Raw genomic sequence first — 25,378 nt, forward strand, 5'->3', positions numbered from 1 at the left:
TTACAAAATGGCTCTGCTGGATTTTTGAGAGTGGACTGACACCTATAGACTGATCTCTTGAAAATGGCTTTGAAGAAACAGTGTGGCCTAGTGAAAAGAGCACAGGTCTGGAAGTCAGGGGACTTGAGTTCCTATCCTGGTTCTTCCACCTTTCTGCCAAGTGACCTTGAGCAAGACATTTGCACATCAGTTTTTTCACCTGTTAAAATGTCACCCTCCCTCTTAGACTGTGTTTCCCATGAAGGCCAGAGGCCTTCTACTTACATAGTACAGTGCTTGGCCCATCATAAGCAAATAACCTCCACAATTATTATTATTAATACATATTATTAATTTGAATACCCAGTGTTTAATATGAATAATAATAAGACCCATTTTAAATTGGTACTTGGAACCTACCAGTGGCTATGCCTATTTTATAAAGAACACAATGCTACAGGTAAAGCTACACTGTTTTTGTAACTCATTCCCACTTTTTCCCATTGCTTACTCATGGCCCGAATCACCAATCTGCACAATCTTTGAAGCCTGTGAACTTTACGGGAGTCTGGAATGTAGGAAAGTTTGGAAGCAGCGTGGCCAAGTGGATAGAGCATTGGCTTGGGAGTCCAGAGACGTGGGCTCTAAACCCAGATCCACCACTTGCCTCCTGTGTAACCTTGGGCAAGTACCTAAACCTGTCTATGCCTCAATTTCATCATCTATAAAATGGGGATTAAACACCCAATCTCTCCCCATGTGGGGCAGGGACAATTGGACTGTATCTAATAATGGGGATGGAGACCAAGTATTTTATCCCCATTTTTTATGGAGAAGGAAACTGAGCCACAGACAAGTTAAGTGACTTCTCCCAGGTCATGCAGGTGGGAAATGATGGATTCGGGATTAGAAGCCGAGTCTCCTGATGCTTAGGCCCGTGTTCTAAATGTGCCTGGAGATCTTCAAGCCAATCTGTGCCTGCTCTTGCAGCCGGGGTCCAGCCTATCAGATGAGGTGACCAATCAGGTGAGGTGACCATGGGGTCCTCATAGCAGGGAGGCTCCCCGCCCCCTCCAAGGTGGCCCCCGCTTCCCTCTCCACCCAAGAGCAGCCAGGGGCTTACCTGAATGAGACGGCCCTGCTCATTCTGCAGAGCATTTAGGCCCTGGCCCAGGCTGCCGTGCCCTTTTCTCAGCCCCTCGCAATCCAGCTTCAGATCCGAGGCCTGGGCCAGGAGCTGGGTCACCTCGTTGGCCAGCGTGGCCAGGAGCTCCCGCTCCTGGCCCTGGTTGGACCGCAGCTCGGCCTCGTGGTCCGTCACGGCCTGCAGTACGGAGGACTGGCCCCCCTCCAGGCGGTTGAAGCTGTCAGCGTGGTCCGGGCAGCGGGGGTCGATGAAGATGTTGATGCGGGAGCTGTCGGCCTTCTCGATGGTGACCAGGGCGTTGTTGGCCTCGTCGGGGTTGGTGCTGATGATGGGCGGGGACTCTGTGACGGGCGAGTGGTAGTGATTCATGAAGAGGATGGCTCCGGTGACGGTCACGGCCAGGAGGACAGCCACGGACAGCAGGACTGTGCACAGGATGTAGCCGCAGCTCATCCGCTGGGGCCGTGGAGTGGGGAGGAGCAGGTGGGTGGGAGAGGGGGAAGGTCAGGGTCAACCAGGATGGCGGAGACGGGCAGACAGGAAGGAATTAAATTGAAGCAGTGAGTTGGAAAAGTTGGAATTCTCTTTCCCCATGGAGACCTACCTAGTTATCTTCTGCCCGAGCGAGAGGTCTCCCTCTAGTTACAGTGTGGGAACCTTAATTCATTTGATCGTATTTATTGAGCACTTACCGTGTGCAAAGCACTGTACTAAGCAGAGGTATGGGTGCTCATTCTCCTTCAGAGAGACAACTGACCTGCCAGACACCTTCCAGTCCTGGCTTAGTGGAAAGAGCATGGGTTTGGGAGTCAGACATCGTGGGTTATAATCCCACCTCCTCCACTTGTCAGTTGTGTGACTTTGGGGTAAGTCACTCAACTTCTCTGTGGCTCAGTTACCTCATCTGTAAAATAGGGATTAAAACTGTGATCCCCATATGAGACAACTTGATTACCTTGAATCTACGCCAGCAGTTAGAACAGAGCTTGGCACACAGAAGGGCTTAACGAATACCATCACTATCATTATCTTCTAATTCAATCACTTAATCAGTGGATTGTGGTTAGTATTTGAGCACTGACTGTGTGCAGAGCACTGTAATAGCCTGTTGTCCATCCCCTTTAGGCTGCGAGCCAGAGTGGAATAGGGACTGTGTCTGAGCTGATAATATTATATTGATCACAGTGCTTGGCAAATAATAAGGAACTGACAAATACCATTACTATTCTTATTCGCTTAGATCTGGGTTTAGTGATTCCTGAGCAAGTGGCAGGATAATACTCTTCGTCCCTCTTGAAAGAGTGCAATAGTGGAAGTAGGCATGATCCCTGCCCTCAAGGAACTTCCAATCTAATTACTTGGGCTTCCAATTTCTGAGCCCTTAAGTGGGCACAATGCCATTTGCCTTGTGTGCTTGGACACCTCAATATCTCAGCTCTAAAAGGACCTTTGCAATTTAGCCCAGGCCCACAGTCCAACAGAAATGAATGGAGTCACTGGCAAGCAGCAATTTTAATCAAAACCCAAAACAGAGAGCTCAATACTGGTTTAGTCCAGGCTACTACTGCTGCCCATAGCCTTTAGGCAACTATGCTGTTGCCTTTTGATCCAGGTTAGGATAGACCCAACTGGTAGAATATCATGTGGGCAGGAATAATTTTGGTAGGCTAGTAATTTTTTGGAGATTTTACTGCTAGGCTGTTGTATGGTTTATCTGGGATTACTATTATTATTACATAATATAATAGTAGCATTTAAGTGCTACGTGCCAAGCCCTGGGATAGATATATGATAATCAGGTTCCACATGGGACTCACAGTTTAAGTAAGAGGGAAAACAGGTACTGAACTCCCATTTTGCAGATGAGGGAATTGAGGCACAAAAGTTGTGACCTGCCCAAGATCACACAGCAGACAAGTGGTGGAGCTGGGATTAGAACCCAGGTCCTCTGACTCCCAGACTCATCCTCTTTCCAATAGGCCACACTACTTTTTTCATTTGAAGCAGCATGGTGTAGTGAGAAGAAACTTGGTATAATGCATAGATCACGGCCCTGGGAGTCAGAAGGTCAAGGGCTCTGATCTCAGCTCTGCTACTTTTCTGCTACGGGACCTTGGGTAAGTCACTTCACTCTTCAGTTCCTCCGTTACCTCACCTGTAAAATGGGGATTGAGACTATGAGCCCCACATGGAACGGGGACTGTGTCCAGCTGATTGGCTTGTGTCCATCCCAGCGCTTAGTACAGAGCCTAGCATATAGTAAGTGCTTAACAAATACCATTATTATTATTATTATCAATTGAACTCTGATTCTAGTTCTTACCTACTGCTCTTTCTGGAAAGGGCCAGGATAAATTCCTCTTCCCTCTGGTGGATAAAGAATCCTCTCTCCTCACCCAAAAAAGCTAGACTGGTTCCAGTGGAACAGAAGAGGCCAAATTTCCTTCACTCCCTGTCAGTGGTGCAAGCGAAACCCTGACTCTTCAAAGATTACTGCAGTCCTGGGCTGGCTATCGCACAGCACTGTGTTGGTGGTGACGGTGATTTTATCCAGGTGGAACATTGAAGCCCTTCTATTTTCTAAGGGAGAACAAGGCGAAGAGAAATTGCCCAGTCTGTTGCTAATTCTAGCTTCCCCCCAGGAGCCTGGGGTAAAGTGCAAGAGTTGCACAACTGTGGCATACACATTTCTTTCCATGAGGCTGACACGCCAAAGTCTCGTGGAACAAAACTCTGGCAATCACTCAGGAACCCAAGAGGATAAATGCATCACCTGACAGCTGGTGGCATAAAATAATAGAGACGGAACTGGGAAAGAGACATAATCTTCCCCCTGAAAGAAACACTTATTCAACAGCTCAGTTACGCATTTGTTGTTACAGACGGTGGAAAGAATCCATAAGGAAAGGAAAGGCAAATGAAAACGTCTGTCTCCTTCTGAAAAGGCAGTAAGCCCAGTCAGGAGGAATGTGGATGAGCAAGGGGGACTTCCCCCACCCGCCCAGGACCTACATATGGGTTGGTACTGAGTTCAGTTGATCAATCAGTGATATTTATTGAACACCTACTGTGTGCCGAACACTGTCCTAAGCGCTGGGAGAGTACAATAGAGTTGATAGACACAATCCCAATCCTCAAGAGGCTTCCAATCTAACAGGGGGAGCATAGTTGACGTACGAATTATCGGAACATTAATTCAAGCCCACTTGGATGTGAAACGTCCCAGGCTGTCCCAAGCATGACCCAGGACCCTTTCCCATCTCAGGCTCTTCCGACCACCTGTTGAATTCTTCAGCATGGAGAAGGGTAATGCTGGTGTCTGACAAGGGACTCATCCGATCCCTCCAAGCAGGAGAGGATCGGGCCAGAAAAATCCCCCAAAGTCAACAGGCACACAGCGAGGATTTCACTAATGCCCAGGCTGTTTGCGGAATAATCCCACTCTGCCCTTTCCTCTCCCCAGACTGCCCACTCCGCCTCTCTCCGGCTGCATTTATGTCCCCCTCTTCCCTCTGGCAGATTCCCCCCTCCCTCCCTTTATTACACCTGCAGGATGGAGGCTGTGATTTTCTCTGACCTAAAACAGAACTGTCATAAGGAATTGAGGGGTGGAAAAACCTTGCATATTCAAAGAGACAAAGATGTCTTTTATTTGGGAGACGAATCAGAAGCGCTGCATCTGCAAAGATTCCCCAGTATTACCTCCCTCCGCCCACCATGTCTCTCTCTCTCTCCACCTCTCCCCTCGGCACCCATCTATCTGGAGTGACACATTCCTTCAACCACCCTTCATTCATGCTTCCTCAACCATTCTGCATTAAGGTGAACTCTGTCGGGCTGGTCGAATGGGTGGTGGGCAGATGAGCGGGGGAGACGTTCCTCCCTCGCCCACTCCCTACATGCCCCACTGGGGTACTGTTTCTTTCCTGGCCAATCCAATCTCCCTTCCTCTTTATTCAAAATGGACTCCGCAGAGGCAGGCTGGCTCCCTCCTCCTCAGAGGAACAGGCGTGAGGAGGGGGGCGGATGGGGGAGGTGGGCAGAGGCAGGGGGGCTGGGGGAAACTCAAGATGAAACAGACCTCTCAGCATATAGGAAAATGAGTCTTTGGGGACCACCTTAAAGATAAAGCACCGCTCTCTTTTCAGACTGCCAATTGCGTGTGTGGAAAAGAAATATGTCAAAGATAATCAGAGGGGCTCTTACTGCAAAGATACCTCGGCGAGTTTGCTTTGGGATTCTAATGTAGTAATAGAGGCCTCTGACAGTGGACTGAGAAGGTTTTGAGAGAGCCAGGCCTCTGTCCACTGGGGAAACTCAAGCTGGAGTGGATGTGAGGCGAAGCAGGAGTCAGAGTCCTGTAACCTTGATAATGTCCCACCCCTAGGCTACCGTCTTGTTCCAGTGAGAATCTCTTCCTCCTGCAGTTGTGATCTCCTGAGTGGGGAGGGAGAGATGACCCCTGAACCATAGTCAGACACGGGGTTGGCGGCCGAACGGAGCTCTGACCGTGATGCTTCTTGTGGGAAGGGAATGTGACTTGGTTTTCTGTTGTGCTCTCTCAAGCGCTTAGTACAGTGGCATGGCACTCTTGGAGCTCAATGAATCTCGTAACTGCTACAGCCACCATCACGAGGCTCCTGCTTTAATTACCCAAGTCCCTCTGGTCAAAGGAAACTAAAGTTATTGGTGTGCGAGGTGCCCTGGAGAATCCACTTGGTGAAGGAAGTGAGAAAAGATTAAGCCAGTTTGGGGAGCTTTCAGCTGACCGGTGGTTGTTTTGCTGCATTCAGCGCACGGCTAGGCAGTAGCTTTGGAGAGGTAGGGCGGTGTCAAGAAACCAGGGAAATGGTTGATAGCAAATTATAAATTTGAATTAGGAACAGGGATGTGGGAGAAAAATCAGCAGTTTGGGGCTTGGGGTGACAAGCTTTGACTGGCTTGGGGTGGAGCAGAGTGGCTGGCCTGAGGAATATAGAGCTAAACGGAAGTAGCCCCTGGCAAAATTCAAAATGAGTCCATTTGGAATGTGGATAGTGTGGTGGGCAGAAGGGTATGCATCACTGGGGTTGAAGACTTGATCCAGAGTGGCGTTGTCCACGGGCTTCAGTGGGAATCGGCGTGACTTGATTTGATTGTGAACAAGGGTGGAATACTGAGTGGGATGGCGGGCTGGGATGGAACTGTGGGGGGAGGAGGATTATGGGGCTGGCATGGAATGCTACCGGTGGTGGAGCGGGGGTTTGGAATACCCCCCAGGAGCTGGGTGGGAAAGCTGGGGTAGAGATCCCGAGTCAGGCTGGCTCCCTCGGAGAGGAGGAGGAACAAGTTGAGGACGGGGCGGGCAGATGGAAGTGGGATGGGGGCGAGGGAGGAGATAGAGAGACAGGCAGGCAGTGGAAGAGAGGGGGAATAAAGTAGAACATTGCAGGGGGGTAAATGTCATGGAATATTGGTGGGAGAGGGGCTGGCATGGAGCGCAGAGTGGGGATACTGTCAGAACCATTTTGGAGGGCTGCCAAGGCATATCGTCGGGGGACTGGCATGGAATGGCAAAGGAGGGGGAACTGTCTCCCTGGCGATTCAGCAGACTTTCCTTATCTTCCCTGAGGAGCAGTGTGATCTAAAGAAAAGAGCACGGGCTTAAGAGTCAAATAGGCACTGGGGTAGGTACAAGGAAATCAGGTTGTCCCGCGTGGGGCTCACAGTCTTAATCTCCATTTTACAGATGGGATAACTGAGGCACAGAGAAGTTAAATAGCTTTCCCAAGGTCACACAGCAGACAAGTGGTGGAGCTGGGATTGAAACCCACATCCTCTGACTCCCAAGCCTGCGCTCTTTCCACTAAGCCATGCTGTTTGAGCCTGCTGTCCTGTCAACAATGAACTCTGAAATCAATCAATCACTGGTACGTACTGAGTGCTTACTGTGTGCAGAGCACTGTACTAAGCTCTTGGGAGAATACGATACAGTAGAGTTGGTGGACGTGTTCCCTGCCCTTAAGAAGCTTATCCTGTGCTTTTCCAGGAGGCTCATCTCCTCCCTCCTGCTCCTGCCTCCTCTAACGCAGACCCTGGCAGAGCGCTGAGTGTGGGATTCATCAACAGACCCCATTCCTCGAATGAAAGCCGCCGGAGAGATAGAAAAGCCTTTGTCAGGACTCAGGACTCGTGTATACAACAGTCTGAAGGAGCTGATCCCCCAGAGTGGCAAAGTTTTGATCCTGATGCCTTGTCTCATCCTCCCGGCTTCCCAACAACACAAAAGCTCAAGGAGGAAACAGCTGTTTGTTATAAACAGATATTAGGTTTATTGCTTGATTTTTAGGAGATTTGCTTAGCCCAAGGACTAGCAAGGGTGGAATGCCCTGCTTTCAAGGCTCTGGGGCCAGGGGAGATAATTCAAAGAATGATAATAATTATCAATAATGATTGTGGTATTTTTTAAGCACTTACTATATGCCAGGCACTGTAATAATAATAATAATGTTGGTATTTAAGCGCTTACTATGTGCACAGCACTGTTCTAAGCGCTGGAGGAGATACAGAATGAGAGATACATGTCCCACATGAGGCTCTCATTCTTAATCCCCATTTTACAGATGAGGTAACTGAGGCCCTGAGAAGTTAAGTGACTTGCCCAAAGTCACACAGCTGACAAGTGGTGGAGCCGGGATTAGAACCCATGACCTCTGACTCCCAAACCTCTTTCCACTGAGCCACACTGTACTGGGCGCTGGGATGGATACAGCAAATTGGGTTGGTCAAAGTCCCTGTCCCACAAGGGGCTCACAGTTTTAATCCTCATTTTACAGATGAGGGATGAGGTAACTGAGGCACAGAGAAGTGAAGTGATTTACTCAGGGCCACACCGCAGACAGGTGCCGGAGCTGGGATTAGAACCCATGACCTCCTGACTCCCAGGCCTGTTCTCTATCCACTACGCCATGCTGCTTCCAGAAGCCAAAATAGGCTATAATGAAGATTTTAGAAGCCTCCCAATCCATTCCAGGACAACTCTAATACATCTTCCTTCCTCCAAGTGCCTCTCCCTCTCCCCAAGGCCCAGGACCAATCATCAACTTGAGCCAGAGTAACCACTTTTACACCATGGCCCACTGTTGGCAGAGGGAATGAAAAGGTTGGGGAGGGTGAATCAAAACCACCAAGGAATTTTCTCTCTCCTCCCTCCTCCTTGGATGGGACAACTGTGCCGTTACCCTGGGACGCTAATTCAATCAATTTTTTTAAAATGTTTTTTAAGCAGTTACTGTGTGCCGGGCACTGTACTAAGTACTGGGATGGATACAAACTAATCAGGTAGGGCACAATCCATGTGGCTCACAGCCTTAATTCCCATTTTACAGGTAAGGTAACTGAGGAACAGAGTTGTGAAATGACTTCCTCAAGGTCAAACAGCAGAGCCAGATGAGAACCCAGGTCTTTCTGACTCCCAAGCCTGTGGATAGAACAGTACAGTGCCTGGCACCTAGTAACCTCTTAAAAAAAATTTAAAAAAATATAACGATTGAAGTGTTGGAAACCATACTGTTTCTCTACTCAGTCGGTCGTATTTATTGAGTGCTCAGTGTGTGCAGAGCACTGTACTAAGTGCTTGGGAGAGAAACCAAAATGTCCAAAGCTAGAACAGATTTGCCTCTATTCACTTTCTTTGTGCAAGAGAGATCCCAGCCGTTCGTGTTTGCAGAGCCTAGCCGCTTGCTAGGAGGGGGATTTGAGATTAAAGGCCATCGTGACTAACATAGCTATGTGGGGAGATCAAGATCCTCCTTCTCGCCTGAGGATGATGATAACGGTATTGACTAAACACTTACTATGTGCTAAGCCCTGAACTAAGTGCTGGGGATCCAGATGATCAAGATGGACGGTCTCTGTCCCTCATGGAGCTCACAGTTTAAATGGGAGGGAGAACAGGTATTTCATCCCCATTTTACAGACGAGAAGACTGAGACCCAGAGAAGTGAAGTGGCCTAAGGTCACACACTAGGCCAGTGGCAGAGCCATGATTAAAACCCAGGTCCTCTTGCTCCCAGTTCCTGCTGTTTCCACTAGATATTGCCGCTTCTGAGAACTAAGCTGGAGGCTATTTGCAGCAGGGCAGATACATTGATTCACCGGAGCACAGTTACGAAGAGGGCTGTTCACTCTTTCTGGAAATTTGCAAGAATCAGCTTTAAATACCACCACCCTCCCCTTCCGGAGAGCTTTGGTGCAGGCTTCCCTGGAATCAGGGGTTGGACTCAAACACCAAAAATCTTCCCGGTCAATCAGTCAACAGTGTTTGTTCATTCATTCATTCAGTAGTATTTATTGAGCGCTTACTATGTGCAGAGCACTGTACTAAGCACTTGGAATGTACAATACGGCAACAGATCGACACAATCCCTGCCCATTGACAGGCTTACACCTATTGGGTATAGAGTACTATACTAAGCATTTTTCTAATCCTCTAATTCTTTCATCACCAGGTCATCTCTCCACCAACTAATTGAAAATTTATTGGGAACATTTCTTCCACCTCCCTCACTTCACTGCTCTGATATTGTGGAAATTATCTCACTCTTTTGCTGGTGGGGAAACTGGAACCCAGAGTGATTTAGTGACTTAGCCAAGTTCTCCTGCAAGTGAATAGCAGCCCCGAAGGTAGAAGCCTTTGGTTCTGCCCCATTCTCCTCTCCCCTGAGCCCGATGCCTAATGGGGCCCAATCGCAGTCTCCACGACCTCTAACGATATGTAACTCTGCTCTGGTGTTTCCCAGTTGCCCCCAACTGGAAGTAAGGTTAAAAAACCCCACATCTTCCCTAAGCTTTCCCATCCGCTTTGCTCCAGATGATCACTTCATGCCACATAAGCATGGATTGAAGGTCAAAGGTTCAGGGTTCGCCCTGGTGGGAAGGAAGAAGATGACAGATGGAAGCCACTCACTTCTTAAGGAATCCAACCAGAAGAGACATCCTGCCCGGCTGTGGCTAGACCATCAAATGAGAAGTGATGGATAAACCAAGTGTGAGAACATGGAATCAGAGCCAGCTTCCTCAGGGGACACAGCTGCAACTTCTGGGGGTATGGGGGAGGGGGGCACATATGACTAAAGCGGCTGAGTCAGAGTCTTTCTCCTCCCTGCCCTCCCCCCCCCCCAAGGAGAGTACCAGGGTGCCAAGCAATCAAGCAGTGGTATTTAGCGATCACTTGCAGAACACTGTACTAAGCACTTGGGTGAGTGCAAGGCAGTAACATTGGTGGGTACTATCAGCCTTTTGTTGTCTTATGCTGTCGAGTCATCTCCGACCCATAGCGACACCATGGACTATTGGAGATCAGACTGAAGTAGATGATCGATCATATTGACTGAGCATTTACTGTGTGCAGAGCACTGTTCTGAGCACTTGGGAGGATACAATGAAACAATCATTTATTAAGTATTTACTGTTCATAGAGCACTGAACTAGAGTACAATATAAGGTTGATAGACACACTGCCTTGAGTTTGAGGCTGGGCACTATTAACTCCAATGTGCAGAACCCTCAGAACACACCTGCTGGCGTGCCCCACTGATATCACCCTCATTTTTCTGCAGGAAATCCCCCCGTTCAACATAACCCGGCCATGCAGATTAACACAGGTCCAACTATGAAAGAAGACAGGCAGTGGGTAAGAGCTTTAATGAGCAAACTGGCCATTTTTTGAGGTACTGGCTGCTCATAGCCATTAGATACCACCTCACTTGGGCCCTGGTGAACAGTTGGTTGGGTTTGGGGGAAGCCAGAGGTCCACAGAGGAGGGCCTTGTAATAATAATAATAATTGTAGTATTTCTTAAGCACTTACTAGGTTCTAGGCACTGTACTCAGCACTGGGCTGAATTCAAACTAATTTCATTGGTCCCTGTCTTCATCCCCATTTTACAGATGAGGTAACAGAGGCATAGAGTCATGAAGTGATTTGCCCAAGGTCACAAAGAGGACAAGTGGTGGAACAGGGATTAGAACCCAGGTCCTCTGACTATCTGACTATCCACTAGGCTATGTTGCTTCTAATTCACTGCTCTCTGTCACTCAGTCAGCCAAGTAGGAAACCTGTTCCTGAGGCCTCTGAAAACCCAGGCACTGGTGGAATGAGCTTGTCTGCCACGGGGCAGGCAGCTGGTGTCTTCTGCCTTAGTTAGGAACTGGCAAGCCTGCAGCCCCAGGGAAATTGAACAAGGATGGTTCCCGGCCCCTCAGAGGGCTAGTGGAGCTGGATTAAACTTCAGCAGCCAAGAAAGTTGGATTTTAAAATGGAGTCCTTAAATCCTCCCATCTTCCCTGCAGAATTTAACGGAGGGCTCAGGCAGGGGTGGAACCTGCCCTGGAAGGCTTTCCAACTGGGCTCGATGCCTCTTCTGCTAAGGGGTGACCCTGCCTGGATGCAGGGGGATGCACCTAATGACCTCCAAAGGTACCTCCAATCCAAAGTCTGAAATTTAGAGCTACAGTGCGCGACGCCTGCACAACCACAGGGCTACGGATCGGCAACGAGCAGTTTACAACAACACGGAGACCGTTATAAATAACCTCCTCCTAGTACCCGCAGTCTGACAACAGTCCTGCCCTGGAGGAAGGAGCTGTAAATATCCAATCAATCCATCAAACCAACCAACCGATGGGAGAGCTCAGTGGAACCACCTCGACAGGACAAACTGCTGCTACTCTCTAGAAGGTAAGTTACTTATGGGCAGGAAATGCAACTCTTGTTATATTCTACTCTCTCAGTATAGTGCTCTGCATACAGTGAGTGCTCAATAAATGCCAAAGATGGATCGATTCTTCCTCTTCCCATCTTAACTGGGATAATCTTCCAGGCACCGTCTCTCACCCATCCTAACAGCAGCTAGTCAGTCAGTCGTAGTTACTGAGCGCTTATTATGTGCAGAGCACTGTAATAAGCACTTGGGAGAGTGCAATGCAGCAGTGAAAACATCCCCAGCCCAGTGATGAAAACCAAGGGGCTGATTTGGGAGGAGCAATGGTGGGCCACCCCTGAGGGAAGCCCTTGATTAAACTTTGGGGCATCACGGGAAAGACCCCCTGGGAACACTGCATGGACTCCCCAGGGAAAGATTTTAATCCTTTACCAAGAATCTCTTGGACAGGTTTCATTTCCTAGGGGGAGAAAGGAGGAGCAGGAAGGAGGAGAGAAGGATCAATAGGCTTAGGCAGGAAAGAAGGGAATTTGGTTATGGCGTTCCCTCAGCCGCCTCTGCCCCACACCGCCTGGACTCTGAGCTTGCTCTTCTCCCGGGAAAGATAGATGGAAACTCACCCCAGCCCTCATCCAAAGAGGTACTGAAACTAGCTTCAGCCCTTTCCTTCAGGAAGGATTCGTCTGGAGAGTTATAAATAAAACCCAATGTCTCTAAAGATACATTCCCAACTACCTGAGACCCTGCAATTAGTGTAAAGGGATCCAATCCACCAAATCTTCCCACAGGCTTAGCGGCGAGCCAGCAAGCCAGGGAATATTGGAGCAGTGATCAGAGGGGAAGGATTCCAAGTCAGGGACACTGGAGGGTTTCTCTCCCAAGGGGATCCGTCCCAGAAGCCTTCTTATCCCAGAGGATTTGGACATTGGAATGGACATATCATCCTCATCCAGATCTGCTACCAGTCTTTCTCCCTCACCCTGCTCCATCTCCCCACATCTCTCTTTCTCTGCTTCTTCAAGACTGAGAATTCCCAGCAGCAGCATATTCCTTGCTGGGTACCTGGTAGAAATGTCCAGGCTCATGGGCTTCATACAGCCCCAGGAAGGCAAACACAGACAGATCCGGTTGCCCAGTTGATGTGCCCCTGGACCCAGGAAAGCCAAATCTTGACACGTATAGACTGATCCTCAGGAGAGAGAGTGCGCCTGAGACGGAGGCTGGGAATAACTGCTGCTGATCAAAGATTCTTCATCCCTTTCATGTACCCACACGAAACTAGATCATCTGTGCCTCCTTGCACACACATGTACACCCACACACCTGTGCATGTATGTGGGAGGGCAATCACAACCTCAAGTGCTCAAGTAACCAAACCCACTCATCACCTCTTTCCTTTTCCCAGCTTCCCTCACCACATCATCCTCTTTATGATGAGTCCTGAGCCCTGTCAAACACCTGAGTTATTTGACCAGGTGGAAGGGGAGAGGCAGGAACTGAAGTGCCTGCATCGAAGCGCCAACATGCAAATCCCGCTGAAAAGGTTATTTGAGCATTAAAATGTGCTCCAGTTAATCAGAGGATGCGATCCCAGGCTGGATTATTTACCTGCCTGTCTAACACTCAGCCAGTCGGCTAGAGAATGATGTGACACTCTCGGTAAATAAATAAACTAAATAATTCAGAGCAAATGTACCAGCAGCCCCCGGGTCTCTCCCAGGTCCCCGGAGCGACCGAGAGCCGGCGTTCTACGGGCCTGCCTTCCGGAGAGAAACCGTTTCAGTCCGAAAGCTGCCCCGTTTGGGCTGCTCTCCACTCTGCTCCAGTTCCCCGGACTCCTGGGTCCCTGCTCAACCAAACCACATGCTCAGCCTTCCCCGGGCCCTCCTAGAGCCCCACCAGGTGAAGTTGTGGGGAGGGGAAAAGGCAGGCACATCCAGAACTGCCCCTCTGGAGTTCTTTCCAGCATCCCCAATCTCAGGGTTTCCGACTCTTATTTATCTTGATTTATTTTCTTTACCTGAGACTTCTCCTGCTGTCCATCTTCAAGTTGAGACACGCCTCCCATGGCTTTCCATCTGTCATTCACCATCTTCTGCTTGGCCTCAGTTTCCAATCCAGAAGCATGCACATGCAAAAAATATCAGAAATGTGGCAACTGGATGTGGGCTTTCTTCTCTGTGTCCCTTAATCCCGGCTGTCTCTAGGATAACCTGGTAGGTTGTAGGACCCTCTCTGCTGCTCCCTCTTCTGGAACCCTGTCCCTCTCCTTCTCTCCCTTCCCTCTCTCTTGTCTGTCTCTCTATCCCTATCTTAGGTAGTCCTAAACAGGAAAACTCAGAATTCCCCAAGCTTCCCAGAAAATCCAGGCAGTAACAGAGACAATGCCCTCCCCCCAGTTCTAGGCAGAGGGAAACTCACCTCCAGTAGCTGAAAAAACTTAAGCCAAAGAGTGCAGCTCCAGCCCAAGTTACCTTAAAAGGAATAGCATCCATGTCCAGGATGTGAATTAGGAAATTTCGGACAAGGAGAATAGACATCTCAGATGCTCACCCCCACTGCCCCTGCCTCTTGGTCATCCCTCCCCACCTCCCGGCAGGTCTGGACTTTTCATCCCCAAACATCAGAGACGAAATACCTACTGGGAGTCCCCGAGTCCATCCCCCCGCAGCCGACAGGCGGAATTCTTCCTCCCCGAGGTCTGTCCGGGACCTGTCGTGGCCCGGCGGATCCCGGCGGTGGCTCTCTCTCTCCACGCTCCTCGTGGGGACCACTCCAGGGGCTCGGCCGGTCTTCTTCCTAACTCCGGCGGTAGCCGTGCTGACACGTTCAACCTGCCGGCTGCTTTTTCTTCCCGGGCTGAATTTCTTAGCTAAGCAAATTCCAGCGACTTCTTCCAAACTCGGCGGTGGTCCAGGGGATGGGGGGATGGGGGGATGGGGGGGGGGCAAAACCACCCCCGTTCTCAGATGGCGACGGCTGCCGCTATGTGAGTAGTTCCAGGGAGCTGATCCTCTTTTGTGTCTAAGTGGGCTAATTACCTACCTTCTCCCGGGCTGCTGTTTGCAGTACATATACAGCGCACTTGGCTTTGCCTTGAGAAGAGGGATTTTGGAGTCCATCCTCCTCCCTCCTCCCTCCTCCTCTCCTCCTTCACTCCTTACCACTTTAAAAAATTTTTAATCTGCCCAAAGCAGCCTTTAGCAGTAATTTACAAAGTCCTTAATCTGCTGTTCTAATGAGTCGCAACTGTGGATTCTATCAAAAGCAGCTGCTGCCCACACATATTAAACAGAAGCACCAGCCCAGTCCCAAGCCCACAGGTGAAATGCCAGTGTGTACTCACGCCCTCCTGCTTTCTGTGCCCTGGGTAGCATTTGCTCTCTGCCCTCCCCGACTCCACCTTCCTCCTCCTCTTTCTTCTCCTCCTCCCTCTCCTCCCCCTCCTCCTCTCCCTCCTTCCTGGGGTTTTCCTATTGAGCTGCGGCTTCACTCTTCTCCCACCTCTGTCTTTCCCCTGCTCACCACAGTATCTTTCTGCAAACCTGCCTTTCTGTCCCTCCCATGCCTCTTTCCTGATGGCCTCTCTTAATTCTCACCAGAAACCTCCCCCCAGTCAGCACCTCGCTTCTGTCTCTTTCTCCCTCCCTCCCTCCCTATTTCTCTCTCTTCCTCTCTCTCCCTCTCCTTTCCCTGCCTTTTTGCTCTTCTCTCTGCTTTCCTGTCTGTCACCAGACCCCTGGCCAGCCAAAGGAGGGATGGGTAGGAGCAGCAGCTGAAGAGAGGGATCTGGCAGGCAGGGCCGGACAGGGGCCTGTCCCCCAGGCTCCTAAGGGAGGATCCTGAGCTGAGCCGGGCTCGCTCTTTGAAGGGGAAGAATGGGACTGCAGGGCTGAGCAGCAGGGAAGGCTTTCAGGGAAGCTTAGCTCTTTCAAGCAGGAATCTGTCAATCACAGCCAGCCGCCCAGAGCACCATTCCACCAGCTGCGTCCCCTGAGTTTCCCTCCTCCTGGACTCTGTTTCACCCCCGAAAGTGCAGCCCCTCCACCCTCATTGAAGAAAGGACCATATCCCTTTTCCCCGTCTGGGTGGTTTATGGTGTCCGGAAAGGCAGAGGTGGGAGCCACTAGTCATTCCTACATCCAAAGAGGAGCAGCGTTGCCTAGTAGAAGCAGCACTGACCAGGAGCTGAGAAGGATAATGAAAGAAGGGAGCAAGTCAGAACTATGCAGAAGGGAGAGGGAGGAAAAGAAGACTTAGGGAAGGCCTCTTGGAGGAGATGTGCCTTCAATAAGGGGAATCAGGGGACCTGGGTTATAATTCTGGCTCTGCCACTTGCCCGCTGGGTGACCTTGGGCAAGTCACTTAACTTCTCTGGGCCTTAGTTATTTTTGCTGACAAATGGTGATTTTTGTACTCGTTCAAGTCTGAGCCCCATGAAGGACAGGGACTGTGTCCATTCTGCTTTCTTACATCTTTCCCGGTACTAGTACAGTGCTTGGCACATAGTGGTTAACAGATATCATTATTACCATTATTATTCATTCAATTGTATTTTTTGAGCCCGGTACTAACCACTTGGAAGAGTACAATGTGACCGTAAGGAGACATTCCCTGCCCAGAATGAGCTTACATTCTAGAGGACAAGCTTACGGGCAGGAGGTAGGGAGAGTTTGTATCCGAGCGAATGGACCAGCTGGTTGGGGTGGAGCCTCCATGCCAGCCGAGCTGTGATGGTCCCCGTCCAGTGCCCCACCTCCTAAGCCGGCTGGTGTTTCCAGAGGCTCATACTTTCCCTGCTGGCTGCTATAGCCAAAGGGCTGGAGGCCTCTCTTGGATATAGCAGGCAGTTACTTCCCCTGGGTAGAAGCATATCCCCGAGGTTGAGTGGGTCCTTCCGGTGTGAGCCACTCCCTCCCCAGCCCCTCAGACGGGCCTACCTTCAGCCTTCCCACGTCCTCCAGCTCTGCAATCTAGGGGGACGACCAGCCTGGCTGTTCTGCTGGGCGTGGGGCTCCGTCACAACAGCTCTTCCTGATCCTCATTTTCAGAGAGGAAAATGGGCCCATCTGCCCTTCCCCAAACCCTCTTCTATCTCCTCTACCAGCACCCACAGACTGAGGGACTCCCTTCCCTGGCAGTGGCTACTTTTTTTTTTCCATTTTACAGTATTTCTAAAATGCTTACTATGTACCAGGTACTGTTCTAAGCAATGGGGTAGGTACAAGTTAATCAGGTTGGATATAGTCCATATCCCACATGGGGTTCACAGTCTTAATCTCTGCTTTACAGATGAGGCAACTGAGGCCCATAGAAGTGAAGTGACTTGTCCAAGGTCACAGAGCAGACAAGTGGTGGAGCTGGAACTAGAACCCACGTCGTCTGTCTCCCAGGCCTGTGCTCTATCCACTAGGCCATACCAATTCTCCATGCTGCCTGTCCCCTTGTCTGGACTCACTGCCTTGTTCCCCCTAATACGGGGAGAGTTCCCAGCCCTGTTCTCCAAGATAATCCATGCATGGGAAGTGCTCCCTCCTCTCCCTGCCGCTGCAGCAGCCTGGTTGCTTTGATGGCTGCAACTAGATTCCCAATCTCCTACTTCTGCCTTGAAGATTAGCCCAAGTCCACGGGCTCAGGGTGAGAAAGCAAACTGGATCAGGTCTTCAGTCAGTCAGTCAGTCAATCGTATTTATTGAGCGCTTACCTTGTGCAGTGTACTGTACTAAGCTTTTAGAAGAGTACAAACTAACATTATAAAAGTCACTTTCCCTGCCCACAATGAGCTTACAGTCTAGAAGGGGAGACAGATATTTATATAAATAAATAAATTACAGATATGTACATAAGTGCTCAGGAACTGAGAAGGAGAATGAAAGAAGGGAGCAAGTCAGCACTATGCAGAAGGGAGAGGGAGGAAAAGAAGACCTAGTCAGGGAAGGCCTCTTGGAGGAGATGTGCCTTCAATAAGGCTTTGAAGGCGGGGAGAGTCACTGTCTGTCAAATTTGAGGATGGAGGGCATTCCAGGCCAGAGGCAGAATGTGGGCGAGAGGTCGGTGGCGAGATAGACGAGATTGCAGTGTAGTGAGAAGGTTAGCATTAGAGGAGTGAAGTGTGTGGGCTGTGTTGTAGGCAGTGGGGCCTTAAAAATCAGTCTGGGGAAAGGAGCGATTTTGATAATTTCTAACGGGAGCTGGCAACTCTCCTCTTCCTTGTTTCCTTCAGCATTGCTCTGCCTTCAGCCTGTGGCCAGACTGTGACGGCTACAGGAGAGTCCAAGTGCCTCAGCCTTCATGAAATACAAGTGAGCCCTGGCGGGAAGGACAGAGGGTCGGTATCAGTCGATGGCCTTCAGTCTGCTCGTCGCTGTGTGCCTTCAGAGCTCCACAACGGTACCTGTTCTGTCAAAGAAGGCCCAGGATGACATTTTGGATGAACCTGATGGCTTCGCATGTGAGTTTCTGCAATGACAAATGTGAGAGGGACCCTGGGGCTCCCAAAAGAAAGTGTGAGTGGTTTCTTACTATATCCATGTGACAGTTCTAATATGTATGTATTTGTATGTTTGCGTTTTCCAGTAGACAGCACACTCCTTGAGGGCAGGGACTCTACCTTACACTTTCTCCATAAGCTGCCTAGGAACCTGGAACTGCACTCTGAGCACAATATCCTGAGTCAGTGCTATTGTCCATGACCAGCAAACGTGGGTCCATCAGGGTTCTGCTTCTGTGGTATTGCCATTAACCCCACTGAGGCCCCTCCTGGAAGGTCAAAAGAAGCCAAAAATTCCACCGGCAATTTGGATGCAGTTTGGGGGCTGGTCTCTGTTAGGATTTCAATGAAAGACGTGGATGTCATTGACCTTCTGAGACTTCATTCACTGTCTGCTCCCCAGGAAGTGGGGAGATCTTGGACATTTAACTATACTTCAGTGGATGAGAAAAAGAGAAGTTTCTTTAGACCAACTTCTTTGGCCTTGAGGTGGCATAAAGCCTCTGCCCTTCCCCTATGGCGTGGCCTTAGTCCACGAGAGGGAGAGCAATACCAAACTGGGTCAAATTCTCTCTGGTCCAGGATTCCGTCTCCCATAGAGGCACCAAAGAGGGCACGGAGAAGCCGGATGATGGTTACCCTCCTTGACAAAGGTATTTGTTAAGTGCTTACTATGTGCAGAGCACTGTTCTAAGCACTGGGGTAGATACAGGGTAATCAGGTTGTCCCACGCGAGGCTCACAGTTAATCCCCATTTTACAGATGAGGGAACTGAAGCACAGAGAAGTTAAGTGACTTGCCCACAGTCACACAGCTGACAAGTGGCAGAGCCGGGAGTCGAACTTATGACTTCTGACTCCAAAGCCCAGGCTCTTTCCACTGAGCCACGCTGCTTCCCCCGCATAATAATGTTGGTATTTGTTAAGCGCTTTCTATGTGCCGAGCACTGTTCTAAGCGCTGGGGTAGATACAGGGTAATCAGGTTGTCCCACGTGAGGCTCACAGTTAATCCCCATTTTACAGATGAGGTAACTGAGGCACAGAGAAATCAAGTGACTTGCCCACAGTCCCACAGCTGACAAGTGGCAGAGCCGGGATTCGAACTCATGTCCTCTGACTCCCAAGCCAGTGCTCTTTCCACTGAGCCACGCTCCACCATAATAGTCAGGAATGGACCCTCCAACATCCCTTATTCCCTGTCTTTCTCTCTAAGAGTCCATTTTGAGCCTCTTCACTGTGAATTCATCCAAACCCAGGTTGAAGAGAATGTTATTGTGGCCTGCACAGCTTCCTGTGGGAACGGATTCCAGAAGCAAGAAAATCCAGACTGTTTGCCTTTTTTTTTGAATGGTATTTGTTCAGAGCTTGTTATGTGCCAGGCACTGTTCTAGGAGCTGGGGTAGATTCAAGATAATCACGTTGGACACAGTCCCTGTCCCACATGAGATTCTCAGGCTTAATTCCCACCTTGCAGACAAGGTAACTGAAGCACAGAGGAATGAAACGACTTGCCCAAAGTGACACAGCAGACCGGGTCCTCTGACTCCCAGGCCCACGCTCTATTATAATTATGGTATTTGTTAAGCGCCTACTATGTGCCGAGCACTGTTCTAGCTCCATTCATTAGGCCGAGCTGCTTCTCAAGCCAGATCCCATCCCTGCAAAATGCTGTAGCCAGAGAGGCAGAGCTGTGCTCCTTCTCCCCAGATCAGGCCCCCAGATCATCCCAGAACCTTGTGGCCTGCCAAAAATTTAGACGTCCTGAATGTCCCTCGTCAGATCCAGCCTTCCTGGCTTCTGGACTTGTTCCATCGTAACCGCAGCAGCCACCAGAGGGCTGCATGGTCGTCAGGGAGTGCAGGAAGGATTTTGGAATACTCACATCCTTCTGAGTCCTTAGGGGAGGGGGCAAGGAAGCAGATCCTTTTTGGGAAAGACCATCCCCGCAGACCCGGAGCCCTTCCACCACCCAAATGAACCCTGCATCCGTTTGAGAGCCTGTGGGCTCTCTCTTCCTCTCTATCTCCACGCAAACTCTGTTTAGAAAGTCTGGTTCTTTCTCCTTCATCCTTTCAATCGTGTTTATTGAGGACTTACTGTGTGCAGAGCACTGTACTAAAAGCTTAGGAGAGTACAATACAACAATAAACACGCACATTCGCATCCCCTGCCTCCGCAGAGCTTATAGTCTAGACCGGGAGAGACTGACATTAAATAAATTACAGAGGTGTACATAAGTGCGGTGGGGCTGGGAAGGGGGGAATGTACAACCGGAGCAAGTCAGAACGATGTAGAAGGGAGTGGAAGACGAGCAAATGGGGGCTTAGTCCATGAAGGCCTCCTGGTGGAGATGTGCCTTCGATAAGACTTTGAAGGGGGAGGGAGTGTAATTGTCTGTCGGATTTGAGGAGGGAGGGCGTTCCGGGCCAGAGGCAGGACGAGGGCAAGGGATCAGTCGTGATACAGACTCAGCTCCACTGTTGCTCTCTCCCTAGGGGAAGGATGGCACAAGGCTGACCCAGAGATGCAAGGGGGGAAAAGCCTGGCTTGTCCCTTGGTCCTGCCCAGATTGGGAAGTGGATCCCAGTCCTGGTCACTGACAAGACCCTCCCCCCACCTCCCTTTCTACTCGGAATTCAACGTGTCCGTATCCCAGACCTTGAGACTAAATCCTCGGGTGCCCCCCTGGTTTATCCGCCTGCTCACGGGATCTTTGCGAGCCGTCGGTTCTGCGCGTAAAGCTGTTTCAACTTAACACCGACAGCACAATTTATCATTAAAAATAAATTTATCTTGGCTTCACATGGCATGGAAATCTACAGAAAAGTGATTCAATGGGCTTGTCATACCTCAGTGTTAGGCACGGTGAGCTGAACAACTGGATATTCTCCAAGTCCAGCAACTCATTTTCTGCAGCTGGAGCCAGAAATGTACAGTGGGCTGACATTTAATTTAGAATCCAACATACCTTGACATAAACCCATAATACAATAGCGGGGGTGGGGGCTCTACCAACCAGGAGGGGGACAAGTCCAAATGACAGGATGGATTTTTTTTTCATTCTGCTTTGTCAACAGTTACTGGCTGTGGCAGAATAAAGATGGCAATCAAAAGTGGAATCAGAAGAGAAAATTAGCTTGAACAAGCGCCCGGGTACGTGTGTGTGAGCAGGCCTGCGTGTATGCTAGTTTGTGGACCTGAAGGTCTGTGAATTAGTCTGCCCGTTTACGTGGAAAAATACTTTCAGCGAAGCTTAGAGGCTGTGTGTGGCTACCGGACCTGTAGTTGCCGGTGTTGTAGGTTGCCATGTTGCCATGGGCCCCCTGTAGTGATGGACAGATGTAACCGGAGATGCATAGTAGGGGAAATAGTATTAGTAGTATTTATTAAGTTTAGACTGTGAGCCCATTGTGGGGCAGGGATTGTCTCTATCTGTTGCCCAATTGTATATTCCAAGTGCTTAGTACAGTGCTCTGTGCCCAGTAAGCGCTCAATAAATATGATTGAATGAATGAATGAAGTGCTTACTGTGTGCAGAAGTCTGAACAAAGCTCCGGGAAAAATATACAGGAAAGAGACATAAGCTCTGGCCCTTGAGTCAGTCAGTTGTATTTATTGAGCGCTTATGTTTTTGGGTTTTTTTAAATGGTATTTGTTAAGCGCTTACTAGGAGTCAGGCACACATTCCCAGCCTACAGCAGGCTTAAAGTCTAGAGTGGGAGACAGACACTAATATAAGTAAATAAATTACAGATGCATGAGGAAGGGTTTGAGGACAGACCCCTTAGGAAGGATGGGATACAATAAATAGAAAACATCATAAAAGAATGGGGGAATACAGTTCCCTTTGAGGATTAAGGCAGGATTTTAGGAGTAAGGAGCCTGGTTCAGAAGGCTCTCAACCCCTGAAGCAAGTAGCCCAAAACTCCATCCAAAATTCTTCCCAAGTCCAGTGCCCAAATTGTCTGAGAGTTTGTAGAAGTTCCAACAGACTCTCTAACTCTCATTTTTCTTCTCCTCTAGTACTCCCTGCTGCCCTCCCCGCTCAGGTGACCATGGAACCACAAGTAGACTGTCCTTGAACCCTAGTCTGGATTGAGCGGAAGGGAGAGAGAACTGAGCATCTTGCCATGTCGCTGGCTCTGGGAGATCCCCTTTCTGGCGAGATAGGCCCCACCCTGGGTCCCGAGTTTGAAATCTGGCTGGTTGAACCCCTCTCTAGATGCCCTGCCTTAGTGTCCAGCTGGATACCGTACAGAGGTAAGTTTCCTTTCTTCCCCTTTGGAGTTTTCCAGAATCGTCCTTTAGGAAGTAAATGGGCCATGACCTCCCCGCAGCTGTTAGGAGACTCATCTCTTTAGCCAACTGGGAGATTCTGCCATGGTTCCCAGTCAGATGGTCAGCACTTTCAATGGAGTCCCCACCGGCCCCGGCCAAGGCGAGGTCTTGGGCCCAGATTGGGCTCTAATCCTGGCTCCCCCACTTGTCTGATGTATGACCTTGGGCAAGTCACTTAAATTATCTGTGCCTCAGTTACCTCATCTATAAAATGGGGATTAAGGCTGTGAGCCCTAGGTGAGACAGAGACTGTGTCCAATCTGATCAACTTCCATGGTGTAGTGGATAGAGCACAGGCCTGGGAGTCAAAAGGTCATGGGCCCCAATCCTGGCTTTGCCACTTGTGTGCTGTGTGACCATGGGCAAGTCACTTAACTTCTCTCTGCCTCAGTTACCTCACTTGTATAATAGGGATCGAGACTGTGAGCCCCCCCATGGGACAGGGACCATGTCCACCCCTGTGCTTAGTACAGTGCCTGGAACATAGTAAGCGCTTAACAATTACCAAAAAAAAAAATTCCCCATTGTGCCAGCCATGCTTCCACTCCATGAGGTGTTTATTCCACTGCAGGAGTGCCCCAGATCTCAACCGGTCTCTTCCCTTAGGCACGGGCCCCTGGGGAAGAGACGGGCAGACTTGGGAAGCAACCAGCAAAAGAATTCCCAACTGTCGATACTGGGGGGCACCGTGAGCAGCTTCCCTTAACCTGTTTTCCGGGACCGGTGGCTGGGAAAGGAGGCTCGGAGGGCACTCCAAGCTGTGGACCAGGAAACCCTCTGCCACGCTTCCTTGAGAGTTCGGTCAGAGTTTGATTAGCTGGAAATGCAGCCTGCATGCTGCCGTCACTGGAGGAAAATTGATTACTGAGACATGAACAGCCCTAGAGCATCAACCTACAGACTCCAGGGAGTTTTGTTTCCCTTTGTTTTGTGTACCAAAGAGGGGTGTGGAGATGGAGAGTGGGAGTGGAGCAAGAGTGCAGCCCTGGGAGTCACTCTGGGCTTTGGGGACCCCTGGCCAGAAGGAGTTAAGCTCAGGCTAATTTAGAGCTACACCGGAGCTGAATTTTCAACCCTCAATAGGGCCTAGGGAACAGTGAGTGCTTTTAGCTGTTCCAAATTAATTTGCCTTGGCTACAAGTATTATTGCTATATTTTCATTTTTCACTTCAATTTGGTCTTTTTAGATTAAAACAATATGGGCATCAACCAAGCCCCTTACATTATAAGGTCCCATGGAAACAACAACAAAAAGAAACAATCTCCTCATTTTGTGATAGGTATTTAGAACTGCCTTCTGAATTGATGCTGGTGTAGATTTCATCCCTGATGACTTGAGATTTTTTAAATATATTCACTGTGATTATTGTTGTGAGACTCCCTGTGCCCCCCACTGAAAGATAGGGATGTGTAGTGTCTCCCAGCACTTAGTACAGTGCTTTGCACAAAGAATTTTATAGATATTATTACTGCCATTGCTAATGTTGCTCGATCAATCACTAGTGGTATCTGTTGAGTGTTTTCTATAAGAGCCCGGGCTTGGGAGTCAGAGGTCATGGGTTCGAATCCCGGCTCTGCCACTTGTCAGCTGTGGGACTGTGGGCAAGTCACTTAACTTCTCTGTGCCTCAGTTATCTCATCTGTAAAATGGGGATTAATGTGAGCCTCACGTGGGACAACCTGATTACCCTGTATCTTCCCCAGGGCTTAGAACAGTGCTCTGCACATAGTAAGCGCTTAACAAATACCAACTTTTTTTTTTAACTATGTACAGAGCACTGTACTGAGTACTTGGGAGAGTGCAAAACGACAGAGTTGGTGGACATGCTCCCTGCCCTGCCTGTCTAAAACTGAGCTTCTTATCTTCCCTCCCAAACCCTGTCCTCTCCCTGACTTCCCTGTCATTGTGGACCACACTACCATCCTTCCTGTCTCATAGGCCCACAACGTTGGTGTCATCCTTGACTCTGCTCTCTCATTCACCCCACACATCCAATCCGTCACCAACACCTGCCAGTCTCACCTTCACAGTATCACCAAGATCCGCCCTTTCCTCACCATCCAAACTGCTATTGTGCTGGTACAAGCTCTCATCATATCCCGACTGGCATATGTGTCAGCCTCCTCTCTGATCTCCCTTCCTCCTGTCTCTCCACACTCCAGTCTATTCTCCATTCTGCTGCCTGGATCATCTTCCTACAGAAACGCTCTGGGCATGTCAATCCCCTCCTCAAAAACCTCCAGTGGTTGCCTATCAACCTTCACACGAAACAAAGCTCCTCACTCTTGGCTTAAAAGCTCTCCATCACCTTGCCCCCTCCTACCTCACCTCCCTTTTCTCTTTCTATTGTCCTCCCACACACTCCGCTCCTCTGCCGCTCACCTCCTCACGGTCCCCTGTTCACGCCTGTCCCGCCGTCGACCCCTGGCCCACGTCCTCCCGCTGTCCTGGAATGCCCTCCCTCCTCACCTCCTCCAAACAAACTCTCTTCCCCTCTTCAAAGCCCTACTGAGAGCTCACCTCCTCCAGGAGGCCTTCCCAGACTGAGCCCCCCTTTCCCTCTGCTCCTCCTCCCGTCTCCTTCCTCCCACCCTCTGCCCCTGCCCCTTCACCTCCCCTCAGCACTGTGCTTATTTGTATATATTATTTATTACCCTATTTATTTTGTTAATGAGGTGTATATCTCCATGATTCTATTAATCTTGATGATGTTGTTTTGTT

At 49.7% G+C, this 25,378-nt stretch overlaps 1 protein-coding gene across 1 annotated transcript in view; it reads right to left on the bottom strand.

Moving 5' to 3' along the window:
- The window catches only part of FIBCD1 (fibrinogen C domain containing 1), a 44,550-nt gene extending 30,512 nt beyond the window's left edge, over positions 1-14,038 (bottom strand). Inside the window, exons 1-2 of the mRNA XM_029063999.2 lie at positions 13,849-14,038; positions 1,103-1,582 (exon numbers count right to left, since the gene is read on the bottom strand). Of these exons, the coding sequence (XP_028919832.1) occupies positions 1,103-1,582; positions 13,849-13,920 (552 nt within the window). The 5' untranslated portion in view covers positions 13,921-14,038. The remainder of the gene's footprint in view (positions 1-1,102; positions 1,583-13,848) is intronic.
- Between the last annotated feature and the right edge of the window lie 11,340 nt (positions 14,039-25,378).

This window comes from Ornithorhynchus anatinus, chromosome 4 (assembly GCF_004115215.2).
Source record: "Ornithorhynchus anatinus isolate Pmale09 chromosome 4, mOrnAna1.pri.v4, whole genome shotgun sequence".
Taxonomy (NCBI): Eukaryota; Metazoa; Chordata; class Mammalia; order Monotremata; family Ornithorhynchidae; genus Ornithorhynchus; species Ornithorhynchus anatinus.